Here is a 20725-nt window from a genome sequence, read left to right on the forward strand (position 1 = left end):
TTGAACTTGCCATCCTCCTACCTCAGTCTCCTGAGCCACTGGATTACAGGCATGAGCCACCACACCCAGAGACCACATCTCTTACCAAAAATAAAAAATAAAGTGACCCATTGTATACGCTAGTGGCTCCCCTCCCACTGTGCCTGTCTCTTCATTCCTGCCTCAAGTGATGTTGGGACAGAGAAGTGACCTCCTACTCACTGCCTTCCCTGCCCAGCATCTGTAAATAATAAACCTTTGAACCCGTTTCCTCTTGTGGCGTGTATTGAATTTGCACCTGAATTCTGTACCTGATGAACCATGATGGTTTCAGGCGGATTTCCCCCCAGGACACTGGGGAGCACACAAGATCTGGCTTGCAGTGCCAGAGCTCTAACCAGGCAGGCATGAATGGGCATAGGTGAGACAAGAGCCACAGGGCTTCTGCCAGGATAAACAAATTTCCCATGTAAGTGACACCTGGTTACCGGTCAGAAAGTAGGCATTAGGCAGTCCGCCAGGTGAAGTGTCCCATGAAAGCCACAGGCAAACACCCATGTGCAGCCTCTACATCTCCCACTAGGACAGGGTTGCTAGTCGCTCTGCTACTGGAGCCCCAGTTTACCTGGGGGCTCCTGGAACCCCGATTTCCCATGCATTCCACATTCTGATGTGCTCCCTCACTCCCAGTTGGCTTCTGTGCCTGCTGTCCCTTGACCTGGAGCGTCCTCCCCATTCCTGTCTGCCCCTCCAGGTGTAGCTCGAAGCTCACCACTGCCAAGAGTCTCCACAGCACTTTGCACAAGGCTTTGTGACTCCACTCTGCAATCTTGTCACATAGGAGGCCTTGCTGAAGAGATGTTGTGAAATGAACAAATGAATACCAAAATGAATGAATAAATGATTATTTTAAGTTCTGTCTCCTTTTTGCATCCCTGGCCTACCTCCCACCCCCACCCCAAACACACAAAATCTGAGATTAAAGCGATCAAAGCTGTAGAATGTCAGGGACCATCCTCTAGATTTGTCTGTCCTCAAGCCTCACTTCTTACCAGGATGGGCCAGGAGGAGTGTCCACACCTGAGAGTCCTGGATGCTGGAACTCTGGGAGGAGGAGCCCAACTAGTCACCCACAGCTGCACCGGGGCAACTGTCAGCAGTTGGTCTTTCAAATTTGAATTGAAAGATTTTATCCTCCTCCGATAACAATCACACCCTGGCCTCTTTCTAGTTAAAAACTTTATTCCCGAAGCAGAACTGTTTTAACACAGTGTTCAAGGGATGGAGCCACTGTCTATGAAGCCCAAGTCCTACCTTGCCAAGTCTCAGCTTCCCCAAACTCCTTCCCAAGGCTCTAGAACATTCTACAGGGTTTGGAAACTACATAGCCCAGACTCCCAACCTCCAGGCCCCACCTGTGGAGCCTCTTCTCAGGCTTGAGCCCTTTGGCTCTGAACTTAGACCTGGAGTCCCAATTCCTCTCTTCCACACACTGTATTTCCACAGGAAAGAGCCGATCTGCCTTCTGGAGAGGCGTTTCCATGGGAAACAGTGCAGAAGGGCTCTGGTGGGGCCCGCGCCTCACAGGCAGCAGAGTCGCTCCACCTCGGCCTCGCAGTCGTAGAACTTTTCAAAGAGCTCCGGGGAGGTGCCGTTGCACTCAAACCACCTCCTCAAGGTGCCCAGGGCCCTCAGGGCATCAGCCTTGGTGGGCAAGGGCTCGAAGCCGTCCTCCCTGCCCGCCTCCTCGCCATCAGTGCCCCTCTCTTCTTTGCATACTCCAGGCCCTGGCTCCTTGCCTTCCAGGTCCACGAAGTGGGAAAACTCTTCCCGGCTCAGTCCCCTGGGGACCGGTGGCATCTCAGAGTCTTTGTCTGGGAATGGGGGCATTTTACCAGGAGCAAGCCCTTCCTGAATGAAGCTGCTTAAGATGAGCTGAGGAGGCACCTTGGCCCAGGCAGCGGCCACCATGTGCAGAGCGTCCAGCACCGTGATGCCGGCCCCCGCCTCCGCCAGCGAGGTGCCATCCTTCTCGTTCTGGACAGCAGCCAGCTTGCCCAGCAGTCGGTGTCGGTAGTGGGCCTTAAAGGCCCAGACTACAGAGCCAGGCAGGGAAGGTGTGGTGCTGGAGGCGGACAGAGGCAGGAGCCTCACGTGGTGGAACCCAGGCAGGCCGGCCATCTCCTCCACCACTCGGGCAGCCAGCAGCAAGGCTACCTGTCGGCCCTGCTGCCTCATGTCCTGGTCAAACTGCGTCAACCATTTTGACCAGGGGATGCCTGGGTCAGGGTAGTAGGAGGCAGGCAGCGCTTCACTGCTGACCCCAAAGAAGCATCTTGGAGCGGTGGGGAGCCCGCCAACCAATACCCGCCGCTTCTCCGTGCCACTGCTGTTGGCACACAGCAGTACCTGCACCTGATCATAGGCAGCTGCTCTGCCAGGCACTGCCCGATACAGCAAGGGCACTTCGGCACAACCAAAAATGTCCTCTGGGGAGAAGTCTTTAAGGGAAAGAGGCGGCTGGGCCTGAGATGTGAGCCCTGGGGGAGGTGGTTCGGGAGGGAATGGAGGGGCAAGGACATGGCGAGCCCCAAAGCCTACATTGTTTCGGCGTTTCCAGCGGACCAGCCAGCCAATGCTGGGCACGAAATCCTGGCCCATGATATCTGCCAATTCCTTGGCTTTGTGGAGAAGCATGGGTCCTGTCACGTCCCAGGCCTTGGCCCGGGCGATGTGGTACCAGCAGAGCAGAGCCTCATCGATCCCACTGTATTTGGACTCCCGTTTGCGCTTGCGTTCCCTGTTGGCTGTACCACTGCACCAGTCTGCCAGCAGCTTCTCCTTATTCTTGCAGATGCGTGAGATTTGTGGCTGGGAGACCTGGAAACGCCGAGCTACCTCTGACTGGGACATCTTAGACTCATCCAGGAGTTCCAGGACCTGGATCTTCTCGGCCAGGGACAGGGCATGGAGTTTCTTCTTGCTGTTCAATTCCATGGCTCCTCCAGGGCACCTGTAGAGAGAGGAGATAAGGAATAGTGGGATGGGAGAGGAGTACAGGAAGGAAGAAAGGGTACATGAGGACAGGGCACGGGTTAGAGTACGGAGACCAAGAGAGGCCCGACCAGCTGAAAGAGGAGGGAAATGACCAGGCAGAGTAAGGAGTGGGCTGGACCCTATCCAGAGGAGTGCCAGAACAGAGCTGGGAGGGGGCATCTCTGGTCAGAGGGAGAGGAGAGCCCGGGCTGGGGTTTGGCATCACTGGGGGAGAAGGATGAATAGAGTCCAGGGACAGCTGCAGAGACAACAAAGGAGTGTGGATTGGAGAGGGCCTGAGGCTGGGGCAGGTGTAGGGGACAATCAGGGTGTGGTGGTGGGGACCCTGAGAGGGAGATGAGGTCGATGGCCTGGGCGGGATTCAGATATTGTTAGGGGGCAGGGTAGTGGGGTGAATGAACAGAGTTTAGATGGACAGGTGTACAGACGACAAAGGGGGAAAGATGGGTCTAGGGAACAAACTGGGGCGAGTCTAATTTGGTGCTGGGTGGGTGGGGGGCAAGCAGAAGGGCAAGACTTGGGGAGGGTCCAACCTGGAGGACAAGTGAGAGGGCAGAGCGAGCGTGCAGGTGCACAGGCGACAAAGGGCGAGAGGGGTGAGGAGGTTGCAGGCGGCGAGAGGGGCGGGGTGTCCACCAAGGGGAGGGTGGTGGCCTGCGACGGGTACTAGGGAGCGGGAACCAGCTCCTGAGATCCAGGCAGGCCGGAAGCCGGGCTCTGTGCCCTGGCCGGCCTCTCCCCACCTCGATCCAGAGTCGGTCGGCAGGACAGACCCAGGCGCAGATCCGGGCGCCGACCCGCCCCCGCCCGCCCGCCGGGCCTCCCGCACCCACCTCAGGCGCTAGTCTCGTGGCTCGCGCCTCTGCCCCAACCCGGCTCCCCAGTCCCTGTCCGGGCGGCGACTGCACAGCAGGGGAAGGACTGGCACCACGACCCCGAGGGCGGAGCGGGCTGAGGGGCTGCGCGGGCGGCGGGCGCGCGCACAGCAGGGCCCCGTGCGCGCCGCCCGCGCCGGGCTCTCTCCCGGCTGGGAAGACCGCGGTGCGGCTCCTGGGCTCCCACCCGCCGTGGCCCCGCCCCCGTCCAATCAGATTGGCCCCCAGCGGCGCCCCGCCCCGCCCCCAACCATGCCTCATTGGAGGCCGCGGAAGTGGCGGTTCGTCGGGCCCTCTGAGGGCGGGGCTTCCAGAGTAAGGGGCGGGGGGGCGGAGCCAGGACCCGGCGGGATTCCCCTGGCCCTACCAGCGCGGGACCCGGCCCTGGGACTTGATGAGCCCTCGGGCAGTCGTGCGTCCCAAGACCTTCCTGGTCATGACCTTAGGCAACCCCGGCTCCTCCGTCTACTAGATGGGGCTAATGACCCTCACGGAGTTGTTTTGGAAAAATGAGGAAAGGAGAAAATGGACGCGAGCTTTAAGCTACACAAAAGCTAGTTACCATGGACAGCGCTGAACTCACGTTTAACAATTCGGCTACCGAACACTAATTTGCCTGGAACCAGTTCAGATTTAGGGCAAGTAAGGACTCGTTTTTGTTAGTTTTGGTACCTCTTGGCAAGACTCAAGTTCCTAAACTCAAGATTTCATATTTCTTTCCTTGCTAGCCTTCAGACCTGAACTAAAAACGTGGACATTTTACTTGCAGCCCCAGCTTACCCCTCCCCGCCTTCCTTTCTTACAGGTTTCCATCCCCCTGCATTCCACCAGGTGCTCCAAGTCCTATCTCCTGCAAACCCTTCTCCCGTTCCCTCATGCCAGCTTCAGTGTTCTCATTTTCACCTTTCTTTTCTGGCCCTCACTCAGGCGCCAAGGATGGTGGCCCCACTCCCTCCGCTCCCGGCCTACTTAGTGTAAACGCTTGAGGATGTACTCCGAGTCACAACCCAGTCCAGAACACCCCTATTTACTAATAGGGTGTAATAGAACAGTCCAGAGCTCAGTCTTCCAAAAGACAACTTTCAGGATGTTCCACAAACAAAACAAAACAAAGGAGACTCCATAGGACATATAAATGAGATCTTTCTTTAAAATAAATATTTAAAGGCTGGGGTGTGGCTCAGTGGTAGAGTGCTTGCCTGCCTACGGTTTGCATGGTCCTGAATTTGATCCCCAGCACCACAAGCAAAATTTAAAACTTCAACACACACTGGAGTGAGACATAACAAGAGCCTCTACATAGCATCAAAATGTTTACTTTGGCTCAAGGGACCCATTTTGTAACCTGGGAAAGACTGCAGAGCTGGCAGAACCGCACTGCCGACAGTTCTTGCCCCAGGAGCACTGTAGGAAGCAACATGAGAGACAGGCAGGGCTGAGACCAACACTGAAGCCCCTCTGATGGAGGTTGCCCTCATTATTTGTGCAAAAGTTTTTTATGTGCCCCATGGTGATGTCATTTGTTTCCTGTGACTGTCATTTATATTTATGTAATAATCAAGCTTCTGGATCCATTTTAAGTGAGATTTCAAGGTAAACTATTATAAACCTGTCACCACGTCTATCCAATTCTAGCAGAATATTCCCAACCAACCAAAGCACAGAAATAAACAGGATGCTAAAGTTACTTTGACCCAAATTTTGTATTGACCAAAACAGCTTCATTGTTCTTTATAAGAAATTGTTATAAACTTGAATTTACATAACAAATTAAAGCTAGCAAAATAACTAATTTTTTATGGGCTTAGGTACTGGGTTCAACAAAAGTTTTGATTTTGGGGGGAAAAAAGCTATATTTCAAAGTGGTAAAAAACAACAACAACAACAACAACAAAACACTGTCTGAAAGAAGAAAGTTTTAGATGGCATGGCCTTCTTAATCAGGAGTTAGGAGATAAACCATCCAGCAGAGGGCTCTGTGTAAAAATGTTTATTTTTACTAATGTTTAGAATACAGGAACTAAAGAAAGGGGGGAAAAGACACAACTCCAAAGCGACAGTGAGTTAGGGCCTGCCCACGAGCAAAGGGAAAGCCATTCCAGGGTGTCCTGGCATGGACCATCCCTCTCCTACTTAATGTCAGCGCCACTAAGCAGAAAACCAAGGAATCAGGGCATGAAGACCTTACCAGCTGCTAGCGAGCGTGCAAGGGAAGAAGGGGACATCTTTGCCAGGATACACAGGCAGGAGGCAGAAGCTTCCAATTCAGTAAAGGGCAGGAAGCTCAATGCCCAGGTCCAGGAAGAACAAAAAGGGGATTCTGGAGGTAGGCTTTTTTGTCGAGTTAAAAAACAGGCACATTATCCAACGTCTCCTTGTGGCCCCCAAACTGCTGGCCTGGCCCCCTGATGTGTCCCTTCTCCCCACAAAAGCAAAAGGAACAAGGAGGGAGGCAGAAGACAGGAGGTTCTGAGGGTGGGGAATGCTTGGGTCTCCAGAGAGCACTGGTAAGTGAGCCAGGCAAGCACAAGAAGGACAGGTGGAGCTGCTACTCCCCTGGGTGGGGTGGGGCAGGATACGGCAAAGCCAGGAGGATGACCAAGAGCATACTGGCTAGGCAAAAGACCCCTGGTAGCAGGACAAAGGGTCGCCCTGGAGGGAGGAGGCAAAGCTAAGCAGCACAAAGGGCATGGAAGGCTCCTGGTGTGCAGGCTCAGCTTGCTCACTCCCAGCTGCTCTCATCGAGCAGGCCCGGCCTAGTTCACCTCTGGGGAGGAAACCCTGGAGACCAGAGCAGAAGCTGGGCAGAGAGAAGTGAGCTGCTCTCCCACTCTTTCTCGGAGGATACGGTTTGAACCCTGTGATCACCAAGGCCTGGGCCCAAGGCAAGCAGAGTGAATGCACTTCATGGAGAGCAAAGAGAAGCTGGGCCCACAGGTCCGCCTCGGGACAGCGTGCTGCTCCTTTCTCCCTGAGGGCCTGGGGCCAGAGGTGGTCAGAGCTGCCACCTCTGCTTGCTGCTGCCAAAGGCAGGTTGGCATGACCACCCCAGGTTCTGGACTTGTGAAAGAGAGGAGGAAGGGAAAGGTATGAAAAAACAAGGTGGAGGAGAGAAACAGCCTTAGATATGTGGGGGAGCTGGGGGTGGCACATCAGGAGGAGTTCTGGTTCTGGTAGATGGAAGCTTTCTCCTTCAACAGGTCCAGACAGAGATGGCAGCTCCAACTTCCTGCAGAGAAGCACAATGAGGTCAGGGTGGGCCCTACACCACCCCTATCTGCTGTCCTTCCACTCTTTACACATCCAAGCAGGATGAGAGAAATTCTGCAGCAGCAGTTTCATGGTCACCTTCTTGGTCTTTAATACCATGAAAAACCATTCTTCATGAAGATGAAAGCAGCAATCAGTTGTAGGATGAAATAAAGATGCCCAGCACCTCTTGGCCCTGTTAAATCAGATGCCCTGGGACTTGCAGGAGGGCCTTGGCAGAGACAAGTTTTTAAAGTGCCCCAGTTTTAGCTGTATTATTACAGAAGAGTCAGACATGGTATTCATGGCCCCAAGGAAGAACAAAGGTAATGCAAAGAGGCCTCAGAGTCTGGCGCGACTGCACATGCCTGTAATCCCAGCAACTCAGGAGGCTGAAGTTCTCAGCAACTTAGCAAGACCCTGTCTCAATAAATACATACATAAATAAAAAATTTGGGGATGTGGCTCCGTGGTAAAAACAAACAAACAATTCTGTCAGGTGTGGTAGTGCACACTGCAATTCTAGCTACTTGGGAGGCTGAAGGAGGAGGATCACAATTTCAAAGCCAGCCTGGGCAACTCAGCAAGACCGTGTCTCAAAATAAAAAATAAAAAGAGCTGGGATATAGCTCAATGGTAGATCACTTGCCTGGCACATGCAAGGCCCTGAGTTCAATCCCCAATACTACAAAAACAAAAACAAACAAAAGGCAGCTTTTTGTGAAAACGGGGTGAACTCTGATCTCTGATAATTCAACCATTAAGACCCAAGACTAAGTTCACAGAAAAATAGGAGATAATTGTCACTTGCAAGAAAAATAAATGGCTCAGATCTTGTTATTAACATTTACTATGACTGAATTCTTTCTTTTTTTTTTTTTTTTAAGAGAGGGACAAAAATTAGCCCTTAATTTTTTAAAATTCTAAGCATAATTGTACATGTGACTTTGGACATTATTCTGGGAGAAAGAATCCACAGTTTTTATTAACTCTTCAGAGATATGTGACTTAAAAAAAAAAGAGGAAGGTCCTTTATAACCCCAAGGTCAGTGAGCAGGGGTTGGTAAGCTTTTCTATAAAGAGCCAAAATATTAGTTATTTTAAGTTTTGTAAGCCACACAGTTACACTTGAATCTTCCTCTTCTTTTAGAAATTCTCTTTAAAAATGTAAAAACTAGGGGCTGGGGTTGTGCCTCAGTGGCAGAGTGCTTGCCTAGCCTGTGTGAGACACTGAACTCAATCCTCAATACCACATAAGAAACGAATAAATAAATAAAGGCATGCTGTCCAACTATAATTACAAAAAAAAAAAAAAAAAAAAAATTTTTTTTTTTTTTTAAATGTCAAAACCATTCTTGGTTTGCAAGCTATACAAAAAAACTGCAGCTGGATTTGGTCTATGGACCAGTTTGCCAACCCTGACCTAGGTTCTGAGACCATCTAGTGACTTTCAGGGGTTGCCACTCGGTGGCCTTGACACTCCAGAGGACACTTAGCTGCAGCTATCCACTTACCTGGTGTCAGACAGGACACCAATGGGAAAGTCGTTCTGGAGTTAACACAGATTTCATCTGTAAGATGCTATTTGATGGGTACAAAACATTACTTCTTCCAAGCTAACGTATAAACTGGGCATGGCAGTAGCTGAGTGAGAACTCAGTCTTTGTTAGTGGCCTCGTTTTCTATAAGGTGACAGCAGTTTGACTTAAATTGTAAGTTAGCTTTCAGCACACAGTGAACCAATTCTATTACCTAGATGCTGGCCCACATTCTCTGTGCACAGTGCAGCTACTGCACGTTAGTGTCTTCCTCAGTAAGCTTCTGAATTTCTACATAGGAGGGGGTCTAGGCACAGAAATCCTGCTGGAGGGGGACTTGTGGAGAAGTAGCTGCTTCTTAGGGCCACTACTGGTTTCAATGAGGAGTTTCCATAAACTCTAAACATTATTAAACATTAAACTTGGAGCATTATTAAAGTAAACTACTGAAGAGGCAGAGAGGAAGCAAACACTCAAATCTGTCAAGTTCAGAGAGATGAAAGAGAAGCTTCACGTTGGACAAACCAACTCAGTTTCTGGACTGGCTGAAAGACCGAGCTCCCCTTTTGGGTGACTGTTTTCTGCTCACCCAGAGTTGTTTTCTCATAGGTTGTTGTTTGTAAATATAATCAATGATAATGTGTAAACATTAAACGATTCAGGCTGAAATGCTAGGAAAGAATCCTGAACTGAGCTAAGGCAAGGTGTCTTATTTATTAACCTGCAAGAATAAATAACAGATAATATAGAGGCTGGGGATCCAGTTCAGTTGGTAGAGTGTTTGCCTAGCATGCACAAGGCCCTGGGTTCAATCTCCAACACCACCCAAAAAAAAAAAAAAAATCAAAAACACAACAAAAATAAACAAAAAACCCTGATAATATAAAGAACACAGAGTTCAGTATTTACTGTATAGGTGATTTTCTAAGTTACTAACAAAATAACTTTTTAAATAAAAAGATCTTGCCACCTACCTTCAGGAGGCTCAGACATGGATGGGGTCAGACAGTACATATGGTAGCCACGGTCACAGTCATCACAGAAGAGCAGCTGGTCCTACAGAAGACAATAAAGAAGAGGAAGGGGACTCAATGATTTATGTGCCTTAGTAAGGCCCAGGGAGGGAGGGGAGTAAGGGGAGGGGAGAGGGAGGGACAGGAAGAGGGTTTCTGAGAACACTGCTACTTCTGACAGGGACAAGTGGCAGGTAAGGAACATATGTGCAAATCTCTGGGCAGGAAACTACTGCTGTTTATCTCCACCCCTCACTTGGATCCTACCAGTTTCTAACTGATCAAATGGCATCCCACCCTTCCCATAAAATCTCTTCTCCATGAATAACCCAAAATTATCTTTTTAAAATGTAAAACGGAGTATACATTCCTAATTAAAAGACTTTAACAACATTATACTGTATTTGAATTAGAACAAGAGGTCCAGGGCCCTGAACGCTCAGTAGTAGAGCACATGCTTAGCAGTATGAGGGGCCCTGGGTTCAATCTCCAGGATATCCCCACCACCCCCCAAAAGAACCCCAGGACCCACGGTCTGGCAGTGCCTACTTCTCTGATCTACTCTCATGCTCTCCCCTGCATAGGAAGGTTCCAGTCAGCCACACCAGCCTTCTGGATACACCCAGCCTGTCAGACTGAACGCTTCCATACTGACTGCTTCTTTCTTGAAAATGCTCTAACTCCTGCCAGGTTCATTGATGCACATGAATAATCCTAGCAACTCAGGAGGATCACAAGTTCAAGACCAGCCTCGACAACTTAGTGAGCCCATGTCAAAATAAAAAAGGGCTAGGGATGTAGCTCAGTGGTAAGGTGCCCCTGGGTTCAATCTTCAGTACTAAAAACACACACACATAAAAAAGCAAACAAAAAACAAAAGAAAAAAGAAAAAAAGAAAATGATCTACCTCCAAAACTTCTTGGACTGGCTCCTTGGTATCATCCAAATTTCAACACCAACCTCACCCCCTCAGAAAAGTCATCTCTGACTATAAATCTAAATCAGTATCCAGTTACTCGCCAGCACATCACTGGTTTCGTTTTCTTCAAGGCACATCATAAAAAGCTCTCATCTCCTTGCTTATTGCTGTTCCCACAAGCACACAAATTCCATGAAAGCAGGGATCTTGTCTGTCTTGTTTAGTATCCTCGGAGCCTAGAACAATGTCTGACCTAAAGCTGGAGCTCAAGAAACTTGAATTTGCCGACAAATCCAAGTTCCATGGGGTTGCTGGGGAGGGGCTGTGGGAGGGATCTTGCTCCTTTGAAACGAAAGCTCGTTTTGTAGGGAACTGTGGGGAGAGCAGCGGAGGCCTGGGAGGAGCCACCCTGGGGCAGGTGGGACACGCACGTCATTCTCGGAGGTGCCACAGAGGTTGCAGCACTTGCACTCGATGCACTGCCAGCGGTAGGTCTTCACAGCCGCCATCATCACTGGGGTGAACTGGAGGCAAGACGGATGCCCTGTGGGAGGAGGTGAGTGAAACAGGTGGCCAGAAATGTGGGGAGAAGCGAGGTGAGCTGCTTGACTGCGACAGTGCCGGAAGTCAGCAGGCCAAGAGCTCCCAGGGAATGGGCGCTGTGGCAGCCCTCTCCTTGGTAGTGAAGGTACCTGAGCGGCCACAGTCAGAACAGGACACCAGCTCCTCAGGTTGTCCTGTCTTCTTATTGATCTTTGAGTCCCCTAGGCAGAAGTCGCAGTAGTTGTTGGGCAAGGCCAATCCATCAGGACCTTTCTTGGCTGGAGGGGGGGTGGTGATGGGGAGTTGGGGGAGTGGGGAGAGAGGGAGAGAGGGGGAGAGGGGGAGAGGGGGAGAGGGGGAAAGGGGGAGAGGGGGAGAGGGGGAGAGGGGGAGAGGGGGAAAGGGGGAGAGGGGGAGAGGGGGAAAGGGGGAGAGGGGGAGAGGGGGAGAGGGGGAGAGGGGGAGAGGGAGAGAGAGAAATTATTTTTTGGTACTGGGGATTAAACCCAGAGGCACTTAATCACTGAGCCACATTCCCAGCCCTTTTTTTTTTTTTTTTTTTTTTTTGCAGTGCTGGGGATTGAACTCAGGGCCTTAGTGCTTGCGAGGTGAGCGCTCTACCAATTAAGCTATCTCCCCAGCCCCCAGCCCATTTTTTATATTTTGTTTTGAGACAGGGTCTTGCTAAGTTGCCCAGGGCCTCACTAAGTTGCTGAGGCTGGCTTTAAACTCTTGATCCTCCTGCCTCAGCTTCCTGGGCTGCTAGGATTACAGGTATGTGCCACCACACTTGGCCAGAGAGAATTCTGATGATGCTTTTGAGGGTTCCTAGGCTGCTCAGCATTCCCCCAAGGAGGAGCATTCATAAGGAGTCTTCCCCTTCCCACTTGCCCACCTCCTCTGACACCTCAGCTTACATTTCTGCTCTTCAGACCGCTGGGAAACAGGGGTGGGTGGCTGGGAGTCTTCCTTGTCCTCACCCTCCTCCTCAGCCAGGTGGGAGTGGGCGTAGTGGTAACTGAGGCCGGGTCGGTTCTTGTAACGTTTTCCACAAACTAAGTGGGAGGAAGGTTACAGGGAAAGGCGTTAGGATACAGGGTGCCACATCCCCACTCCTGAGGCAGAGGGCAACCATCCCTGCACCAGCAGCTCTGTTCTGGGGCAAACCCTGACAGTAGCCCCCTCCCTTTATAGTCAGGAACAGCAGGCCCTGGAGCTCCAAAACTTCTGGGACTCTTCTCCTTCACTAAAATCCAACCCCATGGTCACCACTACTCTTCCATGTTGGCTTTTTGGGGGGTTCAGCCCTTACTGCACTGCTACTTGTCCTGGGAATAGTAACAGTCTGGGAAGGTCCAAGTCAGGAAAGGGAAGAAAAGTATCTATGGTCTTGCACTATGATAGAAAGGGGAAAAGCAAGGAAGAGACTTCAAACTCTCACTCCTCAGTAAGTGTGGGAGGTTCAAGCTATCCATGTGTACCATCGAGCCACACCTGCTGAATGAACAAAGGACTGGGGGTAGGAATTTTGGGGACAACCTACCAACTAAGCCGGCTAGGGCAGCTAGTCCCTAAACATATTGAAACACACTCCCAATCAGTGCCCTATCCATCCCTTCCAACTAGCAAGGAAAGCAGATCCCCACAAGGCAACTTATAATCTTGAGCAGTGACACCAAGAAGGGTAAGAGGGCCAGAAGGAAGGAATGAAGAGGATGGGAGAGGAGGTGGGGGGATGGTGGGAACATGAGCTGACCACCAAGCACCTGTTGGGGAGGGGGGAACACACAGATCTCTCTGTAATGGGTTCCTTAAATGCTTTTGAAGCTACCCCATGCACTAGGCCCAGGGGCCCTAAGAGTAAGTCTGTGGGTGACAAGCAGTGGTAAAGGCAGTTTCCAGAACACTGAGGAGTGGAGCACAACTGCAGTTCCACGGTTCCTGACCCCATGCCATTCCAGACATTTCAAAACTAGCATCACAGGAGATGAGAAAGACAGAAGGAACAAGGGAGGAGGGAAAAAGGGATAGGAAAACCAAAAGTCTGAAAAGTTGAGAGAGCTACCTCTCTGGGGCGCTTTCGAGGTATGCTTTTGTTTGAAACTATCTGAAAGACAGAAAGAAAAGTCATGAGAAGGAGGCCTTGACACACTTGAGACGGGGCGGCAGCAGCAGCAGGAGCAGGAAAGCGGAGCAAGCGAGAGAGAACCCCAGCGGCGATGGTGCTCCAGGATGGAGGCACGAAGTGGGGCGAGCCAAAGCAAAGGGAAAGAGAACAGACACTGAAGACCTCAGGGCCAGCCCCCTGCACCCTGGCCTGATGGGCCAGCAGACCTGGATGCTGCCCACTGAGAGGTCAACCCTGTATGCTGGAGCCCTCCCCACTCCCCTGTCCCAGGGGACAGCAGAAATATCTCCCAGAGCATGCAGGTCCCACCCATTGTAGAGCAGAGGCCCAGGCCTCCCTGGGGTTTTGGGGGGAACCAGTCAGCAGGCAGGACGAGAGCCCAGGCTTGTTTTACTACTCAAAGCAAGAACATAACCCTCCCTCCTCTGACATCCAGAGCAGGAGCTGAGTCCAGGGCAAGGACTATCCACCCACTCATGAGGCACTCACTGTCACAGGCATACGGCTTGTCCCGGTCCTCCAGGATGGAAGCATCCAGCTTCTTCCGGGCACTGCTCACACCCTTACCCTGCCAAAAAAAGCAAAATGATGGCCTTGCTAAGGTATCTGAGCTGTAAAGTTAAACCTCTCCTGTGAGTGGCTGCAAATCTCCCTTAAAAAGGAAAAGGGCAACAAGAAATAAAATCTAGACTTCCTGGGGCCACAGTGCCCCAAGTTGCAGGCAGCACACTGGTCCCTCACCTTGGACTTCCCCTTGCCCCGACGTTTGGGAGTGTCTTCTTCATAGTCCTCATCATCAAGGTCATCCAGGAAGTCATCTGGTTCTAGGATCCGCTGAGTGTACAAGAGGATTAGAGTGAGCAGAAACAGCATGGATCCTAAAGCTACCTCGCCACAGGACTGGCCACTCACAGCCTTGCCCAAAACCTCCCCTGTGACCTGGTCCCACTCATATTGGCCTCATCCCCCCGCGACAATTGCACTCCTGTTCCCTTCAATGTTTTCCTTCCTCTGTGCTGCTTCATGTTGTTCCCTTACCCAGAACGCTTTTCCCACCATCTCTGAGTGCCCAAATGCCATGCTCCAGAAAGCGTTCCTGCCATGCCTATCTCTGATTGGCCACCATGGGAGAACACTGTTGGTAGAACCTTTCTGGCAAACTTGTTTAAATGAGAGCTTTGTTGCTTACTTGCATGATTTTGTGGAAAAATTTAAAATAACTCTGCTTTAGCATTCCTGCCCACAAAATGGGGATTACAAGACCTACCTCATAAAGCTGTACAGGGTTAAAGGGGGGAGTGCCTGGCATTATCTTTAGGTCTTCTTATGCCAAAAAACTTTGTGATAGAAACTTTTGTGCAAAAGAGAATGAATGAGTAGGGTTGGGGAAATAGCTCAGTTGGCAGAATGCTTGCCTTGCATGCACCAGGCCCTGGGTTCAATCCCCAGTACCAAAAAAAAGGATGAATGAGCGAGAATCCATACTGAAAAGCAAAGGAGTAGAAAGTCAAGACAGCATCAGAGAATCCATTCAGTACAGAAACAGAACTGAAGGGGCTGCCTCAGCTTCTGCTTTGTTTTTACAGTGCTGGGACCTCATATGTGCTGGACAAACTCTCCCACTGATCTGTTTCAGTTCTGCTAACTAGGTACTTCCTTTCCCATGAAGAGGAGGCTGGCCTTCTTCAAAGCTTCCTAGACATAAGGAAATTTCATACCTTCCGTGCTCGACTGTTGGTCACAGGAAACTCGCCCAGGCTGTCATCATCAACTCGGGGATCTGGAGCGCCTCGCTTCTCCAGGGGGTCAGTGCGCAATAGTGCTTCTAAACTGCTGCCATCCTGAGAGATGAGCCCCTCCTTCTTCAAGGTCTGGTCTGTGTCTGAAACATGTTCAGGATGAAATATAGTTCAGAAGGGTGAAGTTCTGAGTCTACACAGTGCCAGGATCAAAAAAAGGACACCTGCTGTCTTCTCTTCTCTAGCTGCCTAGGAATCAAGAAACCCTAGTTCATGTGGCCTGCAGCTTAGATGTTTCCCTATCTCTACTACTAGACTAAATTCTCTGAAGGAAATAATCATACCTAAGTTCATTTTAGCATCTGCATGATCTAGCCTGGTAGTGACAGCTGATTAGCAGGCCTCTTGCCATGCAGCAAGCCATGCCCCTACTCAGGGAAGGTATCTCTTACCTGGTTTAATAGATGGGAAGGAAAGCCGGGGATCTTCAGGCGGGTGGGCTCTCCGCTTTTTCCGCCAGCGCCGGGCAGGGTAGGAGTACAGCTGACCAGAAGCCAAACCTGTAGAAAGAAGAAAAGTTATGCCCTAACTCAGTCCTAGAAAATGACACCAAACACTTTCTTTTCTTTTCTTTTCTTTTCTTTTTTTTTTTTTTTTGTGGTACCAGGGATCGAACCTAGGGCCTTGCAAGCACTCTACCAACTGAGTTATCTCCCCAGCCCTGACACCAAACACTTTCTAAATGAGTAGGCTCCCTTGACTTTTCAAGGGAGAAAAACTAACAATGAGAGGCCAGGGTTGACAGGATATTCAGGGGGGAAAAAAGAAAGATTTGAGCTGGGTGTGGTGGTGCATGCCTATAATCCCAGCAGCTCAGGAGCCTGAGGCAGGGGATTATAAATTCGAGGTCAGCCTCAGCAACTCAGCAAGGTCCTAAGCAATTCAGCAAGACTCTGAAAAAAGGGGGCTGGGGATGTGGATCAGGGATTAAGTACCTTGGGTTCAATCCCCAGTATTAAAATAAAAAGAGCTTAGGGGCTTGGCTAACACATTATTCTCCAGAAGCCCAATAATGGCCTTGGCAGTGCAGAAAACAAAGGTGCTGGTACAAACCCATCTGCTTCATCATCCCTGGTTTCTAATCATGGGAAGCCCATATTCATACAGGTGGGAAACAGTGTGGGAACCTTCAACTATTCCATAAGAGGAAGGAGATTCTTCCTCCTTGCATTCCTGAGTCCTCTTCCCCTGAATCTGCACCCTCACCTGGACCCCGGTGTCGCTTTTCCATCCAGATGTAACAGTTGCTCTGGGCTACTCCAGTCTGTGAGTCCAAGAATGGCAGGCGCACGCTGCGCTCAGCACAGAGGCGGGCGTTGTAATTGTGGCACTGCTCCATGGCATCTTTGTAGTACTGCTCCCCAAGGCTGCACAGAAGATAAAAAACAAGGACACGGGTTGCTGAGCCATCCTCTCCCCTGCAACTGCCTCTCTAGAAGGCTCAGGAGAATGGGACACTGTCTCTTTAGTTCTATTTGTCTCCACCTCCGCTTCGTGGGAACTAAGTCCCTTCACTAAGTCATCACAGGAAAGGCACTTTACAAATTAATCAGACTTAAGTCTTAACCCACAAAAAGTGGAAAAGGTGCTGGCGGATGTTGCTTGGTGGTGGAACACATGCCTAGCATATGTAAAGCCTTGGGTTTAAGCTCCAGTACTAAAGAAAAAAGAGAGGGGGGAAAATAAATGTTCCTCTGCTTCTCAAAAGAGCCCTGGGCTAAGATCCTAGTTTTCTTAACCCTCATGGCTTTGAGCAGAATATGCTAACCCATCTTACAAATGCAGAAGTGAATTTACCAAGGCCCAGTGGACTTTTCAAAATGCACCCCATGAATTACTATTTAGCCATACATATCATGTACTGATATCACACAATTTTGATGATAACTAAATAAAAGCAAGGTATGGTGCTGAGGTGTTACAAGATGCTACCATTAGTGTAACCAAGGTGAATAAGAACTTGCAGGCTTCCAGGCCTTCAACACCTGAAGTTCCTGGAAGCTTTTACTGAGCACCACTACTGACAAGGACACTAAGACTTAACATGAGAGCTGAAGCAAGGGGAAATCCTTCAGTGCTTTAAAAAGCTGGAAAACTGCACATTGCCGGGAACTATGTGGTTCCAAGAAGCACATACAATGAATCAATCCTGTACAAAGAATCAATTTTGTCCATGTCTTTCAGGGCTTAACAAGCATTTTGGAAATGGGAGGTTAAACTAACTGCAACAGTTATATTTAATCAATCTTCCAGGGCCTCCTGCACACTAGGCACACATTCCACCATTGAGCCACATCCCCAGCCCAATATTCAATCAATCACAAAATTAACAAAATGAGGGCAGAGGCAATTTCTTTCCCAAAGAGTCCCCATTACCCATGAAGATGTCTGGGACACATCAGACTGGACTTGGGAATAAAAAGACCTGGCTTGGCTGCAAGTCATCACATGAATATGCATATTTCACCAACTCATGTGGACCTCTGTTGCTCTTACATGGACTGGGAAGGTTGGACCAGAGGAGCTCTAACATTATCAGGATTCTGACAGAGAGAGAGCCGGGCTTAAGAAGCTGCAAAGAGTAAGGCTCTGTGGCCTTACTCTCTCTAACTCAAACTATGCTGACAAACCCTGCTCTGGAATCTGAGGGGGCTGTCACTGAGTGGCCACAATAGAGCACTGCACAGCTTAGCCTGTTCCCAGCAAATGAAAAAGACACACACCACACAGAGTCAGTAACACCCCAAGCATAGCCTGGCTTGATTCGAAGTGCTATAATGACTGTAATTTGAGGTAGGCATGAATCTTGTGTTGAAGAGCAAAGCAGAGAAGCAAACAGGCTCACATTTGCTCGCCTTTAGGAGGCAGCCACGTCCTCATCACACAGGGAAATTGGATAAACAAGACTGAGTGCAGCAGCTCCTTTGTTTCTACTGATGGGAATTGATACTGACACTGGAAGTCAAATGGAAGGAAAGGCCAGACGGGCTGAAGGCTGTGAAATCAGAGCAAGGAGGTTTGGGGGAATAGATGGGAGCTCTTCTGTCAGAGCTCTTCTAAGTAAGGTGGGATGAGCAACCATTTGGGTAAGAGGGCTGGGAATGAAATACTAATGTGTGTTGCAGGGAGAGTCTGATAAGAGAACAAGAGAGAAAGAGAGAGCTCTTATGAACTTAGAGCTGCGGTAGCAAGGAATTTCAAGCTAACGCAATTCTCTAGATCTTTTTACCTAACTTGAAAAGTTCCCAAATTAGTCAGCAGTCAGTTACTTTACACTAGTATCTTACTCTAGTAAGACCCCTTAAAGACTTTCAATTCTGACCTCTCATTTGGGAAAGACACAGAATTTGCAAATACAAAATTCCTTCTCCCAGGGCAAGATGAAAATCAAAAAAGACGAGCTAGAAGTCCTGACCTCAACACATAACCTCAACTGTCAGAAAACAGTCACATTATAGTCACATTATAATCAAGAGAAGTGCCAGAAAAGCATCTCTTTCCATGGCAAGAATGGTATAAGAGGAATAAAAGCTCCTTCTCGAAGTCAACGTTCTCTGGGGAAAGGTATTAGTTGTGGCCCACAGTCCTCTGCAGCTACAACTGAGGAGAAAGTTGTTTTCTCATTATTCGTACTCAGGAGTCAGTGGCTGGTGACCCTCACAATCTCGACAACTCTTTAAAGAGACATGAAAAGTCATGCTCTACATAAATGGGCAACCAGTAACTTACAACACTACATGAAAGGGTTGGCAACCCATTTTCTTGAAGGAAGTCTTTCAACATGAGGAGCCTCATTACATATAACTCTCAAAACCTAGAAGCCTGGATCCTTTTCTGGCAATCATGAAAACTGTGTGAAATCCTCCCCTTACAATGGGACGGGGAAAGTCAACAAAGAGAAAGGCAGGGAAACAAAGAACATCTGAATCAGGATGGATAACGATAAAAATGGGAGATCCACAGCATCATTTCTAAATTGAGGAAATGTCAGCCTGAAGAGAGAGCTGGGGAAACTGTAGTGGGCAGATCAGAAAGATAATAGTGCTGGGAGGGGTGGTTGAAAGAGCAGGATAGAGCAAAAAGCAAGTTTAAAAAAAAAAAACCCACAAGAGGAAAAGGCACTTAGCTTAATGGAAGTGGGAAAGCATTCTAGAAGAAAAAGGCTCCAGGCAGGGGGGGAGAAGCAACTTAACCTTTAAAAAAAAAAAAAAAAAAGACCCTTGGGAGAGTGGGGCTTAGTCTACGACAAAGACAGATAAGAAGCTGAGTCCAAGTATGGGTCCCAAACCTCACCCTGTCATCCATTCAAACCCAAAACCCTGACTGGACAGCTAGACAACTCTCAACTGTCCTATTCTTGCATCATTTGCCCACCGGGCATTAATGAACCGATCCATCTGAAAACGCACGAGTTCTTCTTCAGGAAGAAAGCAATCTGGAACATACAGAAGTCCCCAAACCCCTTTAGTTTACAGGACGCAGCTAAAAGGCCTGTCTCCGTGTTGCCAACAATCAGTAACTAACTGCTCGAAATCCGACCAGCACGACGGTGGCGACGGTACCGGGAATGTCCCCCTTTAAGGACGAGTGGCCTATTATTAAGTCGTCCCGGACGGCTTCGGTCCGGTTCCCGGCTTTCGACGGCGCAAGTGCCCACTCCCTCAAGTTTCCTCCCTTCTGACCAGTTCCTCCCAAGAATTATTTTTAATCCTGGGTGCCCGCTGCCCTGCCCTCACACAGCCGGCTGCACCCGACCCCGCAGGAGAGGCAGGGCGGGCGGCTCGGGGCGCCGCGGGCCGCGGTGGGGAGGGGGCCGCTGGGGCCTCCCGGCTCTTCCGACCGAGGCGTCCGGGGTGAGGGGCCGAGACCGGGAGTCGCAGGCCGCCAGGCGCCACGCTCGGAGGCCGCGAGCCCCGAGCAGCGCCCGCCGCCCAGTCCCGCAGGGAGGCTGTCCGTGCGGGGCCCGAGTGCCCCCCTCAGGGCCTCCACAAGTTTCCAAAGAAGCGCAACGTCTTCTCCGGAGTCTCCTGTGGCCCTCCCCACTAGGAGTCGCGGCATGGCCTTCCCGGGCATGTCCCCCTCTGCGTCTTGTCTACCGCACCGTCCCTCTGGGGACCCTTACGAGACCGCCCGGCCTAGGAGAGAAAGAAACGACCACTCACAGCTTCACTACATTCTCTACCACAGCCGCCATCTTCCCTGCTCCTCTCCCTCAGGCCGGGAGGCCCCGGAGCCCGCACCGCGCAGGCGCCGGGACCGCACGGGGCACCGTTTCCTCGTCCTTCTGCGCAGGCGCGACCCGGGGGCGAACGCGCACGAGAGCGAGCACTGGAGGACCGGCTTCGCCACTATCTGCCGGCGCCGGGAGGGAAAAGTGGGTGGGGAATGGGCTGGGCGGCGCGCAGGCGCGACTGCAGACAGCCGCTCACCCGGCAGCTCCAGCTCCAGCTCCAGCTGGAGCCACGCCTCTCCCAATTAGGGGAGCGCTGGAGAACCGAGGGAGGTTCGACCTGGTGCGGAAATGAGAGAGCAAGGGTTGGTGAAAGTTGGGAGGCCCGGAGATGGGCCGGTTGGAACGCAAGCGCCAGCCTCGCTGACCTTTAGCCAGGTGGTTAGCCTCACTCT

At 50.5% G+C, this 20725-nt stretch overlaps 2 protein-coding genes across 3 annotated transcripts; both read right to left on the reverse strand.

Moving 5' to 3' along the window:
- Nucleotides 1-52: 52 nt before the first annotated feature.
- Tigd3 (tigger transposable element derived 3) lies at nucleotides 53-3976 on the reverse strand. Its single transcript, XM_047519288.1, has 2 exons — nucleotides 3870-3976; nucleotides 53-2992 (listed from the first exon to the last, which is right to left on the reverse strand). Exon 2 carries the CDS (start codon nucleotides 2974-2976, stop codon nucleotides 1561-1563), a length of 1416 nt encoding a protein of 471 aa, XP_047375244.1. The 5' UTR covers nucleotides 2977-2992; nucleotides 3870-3976; the 3' UTR covers nucleotides 53-1560.
- Nucleotides 3977-5886: 1910 nt separating this feature from the next.
- Nucleotides 5887-20378, reverse strand: Dpf2 (double PHD fingers 2). Of its 2 annotated transcripts, XM_047518988.1 has the most exons (12): nucleotides 20263-20378; nucleotides 16307-16467; nucleotides 15493-15600; nucleotides 15020-15183; nucleotides 14043-14135; nucleotides 13791-13869; nucleotides 13239-13280; nucleotides 12091-12228; nucleotides 11323-11451; nucleotides 11062-11174; nucleotides 9673-9754; nucleotides 5887-7140 (listed from the first exon to the last, which is right to left on the reverse strand). In XM_047518988.1, exons 1-12 carry the CDS (start codon nucleotides 20292-20294, stop codon nucleotides 7064-7066), a joined length of 1218 nt encoding a protein of 405 aa, XP_047374944.1. In that variant the 5' UTR covers nucleotides 20295-20378; the 3' UTR covers nucleotides 5887-7063. The 2 variants fall into 2 exon arrangements, with proteins under 2 accessions (XP_047374944.1, XP_047374945.1); XM_047518989.1 differs by lacking the exon at nucleotides 13239-13280.
- Between the last annotated feature and the right edge of the window lie 347 nt (nucleotides 20379-20725).

This window comes from Sciurus carolinensis, chromosome 11 (genome assembly GCF_902686445.1).
Source record: "Sciurus carolinensis chromosome 11, mSciCar1.2, whole genome shotgun sequence".
Lineage (NCBI taxonomy): Eukaryota > Metazoa > Chordata > Mammalia > Rodentia > Sciuridae > Sciurus > Sciurus carolinensis.

What these genes read in the sequence shown, in the direction of transcription:
- Dpf2 (XM_047518988.1), bottom strand. Translation starts at nt 20,294, where the DNA reads ATGGCGGCTGTGGTAGAGAATGTAGTGAAGCT. An exon ending in AAAGCGACACCGGGGTCCAG is followed by an intron (nt 15,601 to 16,306) that starts GTGAGGGTGCAG and finishes TTCTTTCTACAG; the next exon opens with GTTTGGCTTCTGGTCAGCTG. An exon ending in CTCGAAAGCGCCCCAGAGAG is followed by an intron (nt 12,229 to 13,238) that starts GTAGCTCTCTCA and finishes CCTCCCACTTAG; the next exon opens with TTTGTGGAAAACGTTACAAG.
- Tigd3 (XM_047519288.1), bottom strand. Translation starts at nt 2,976, where the DNA reads ATGGAATTGAACAGCAAGAAGAAACTCCATGCCCTGTCCCTGGCCGAG.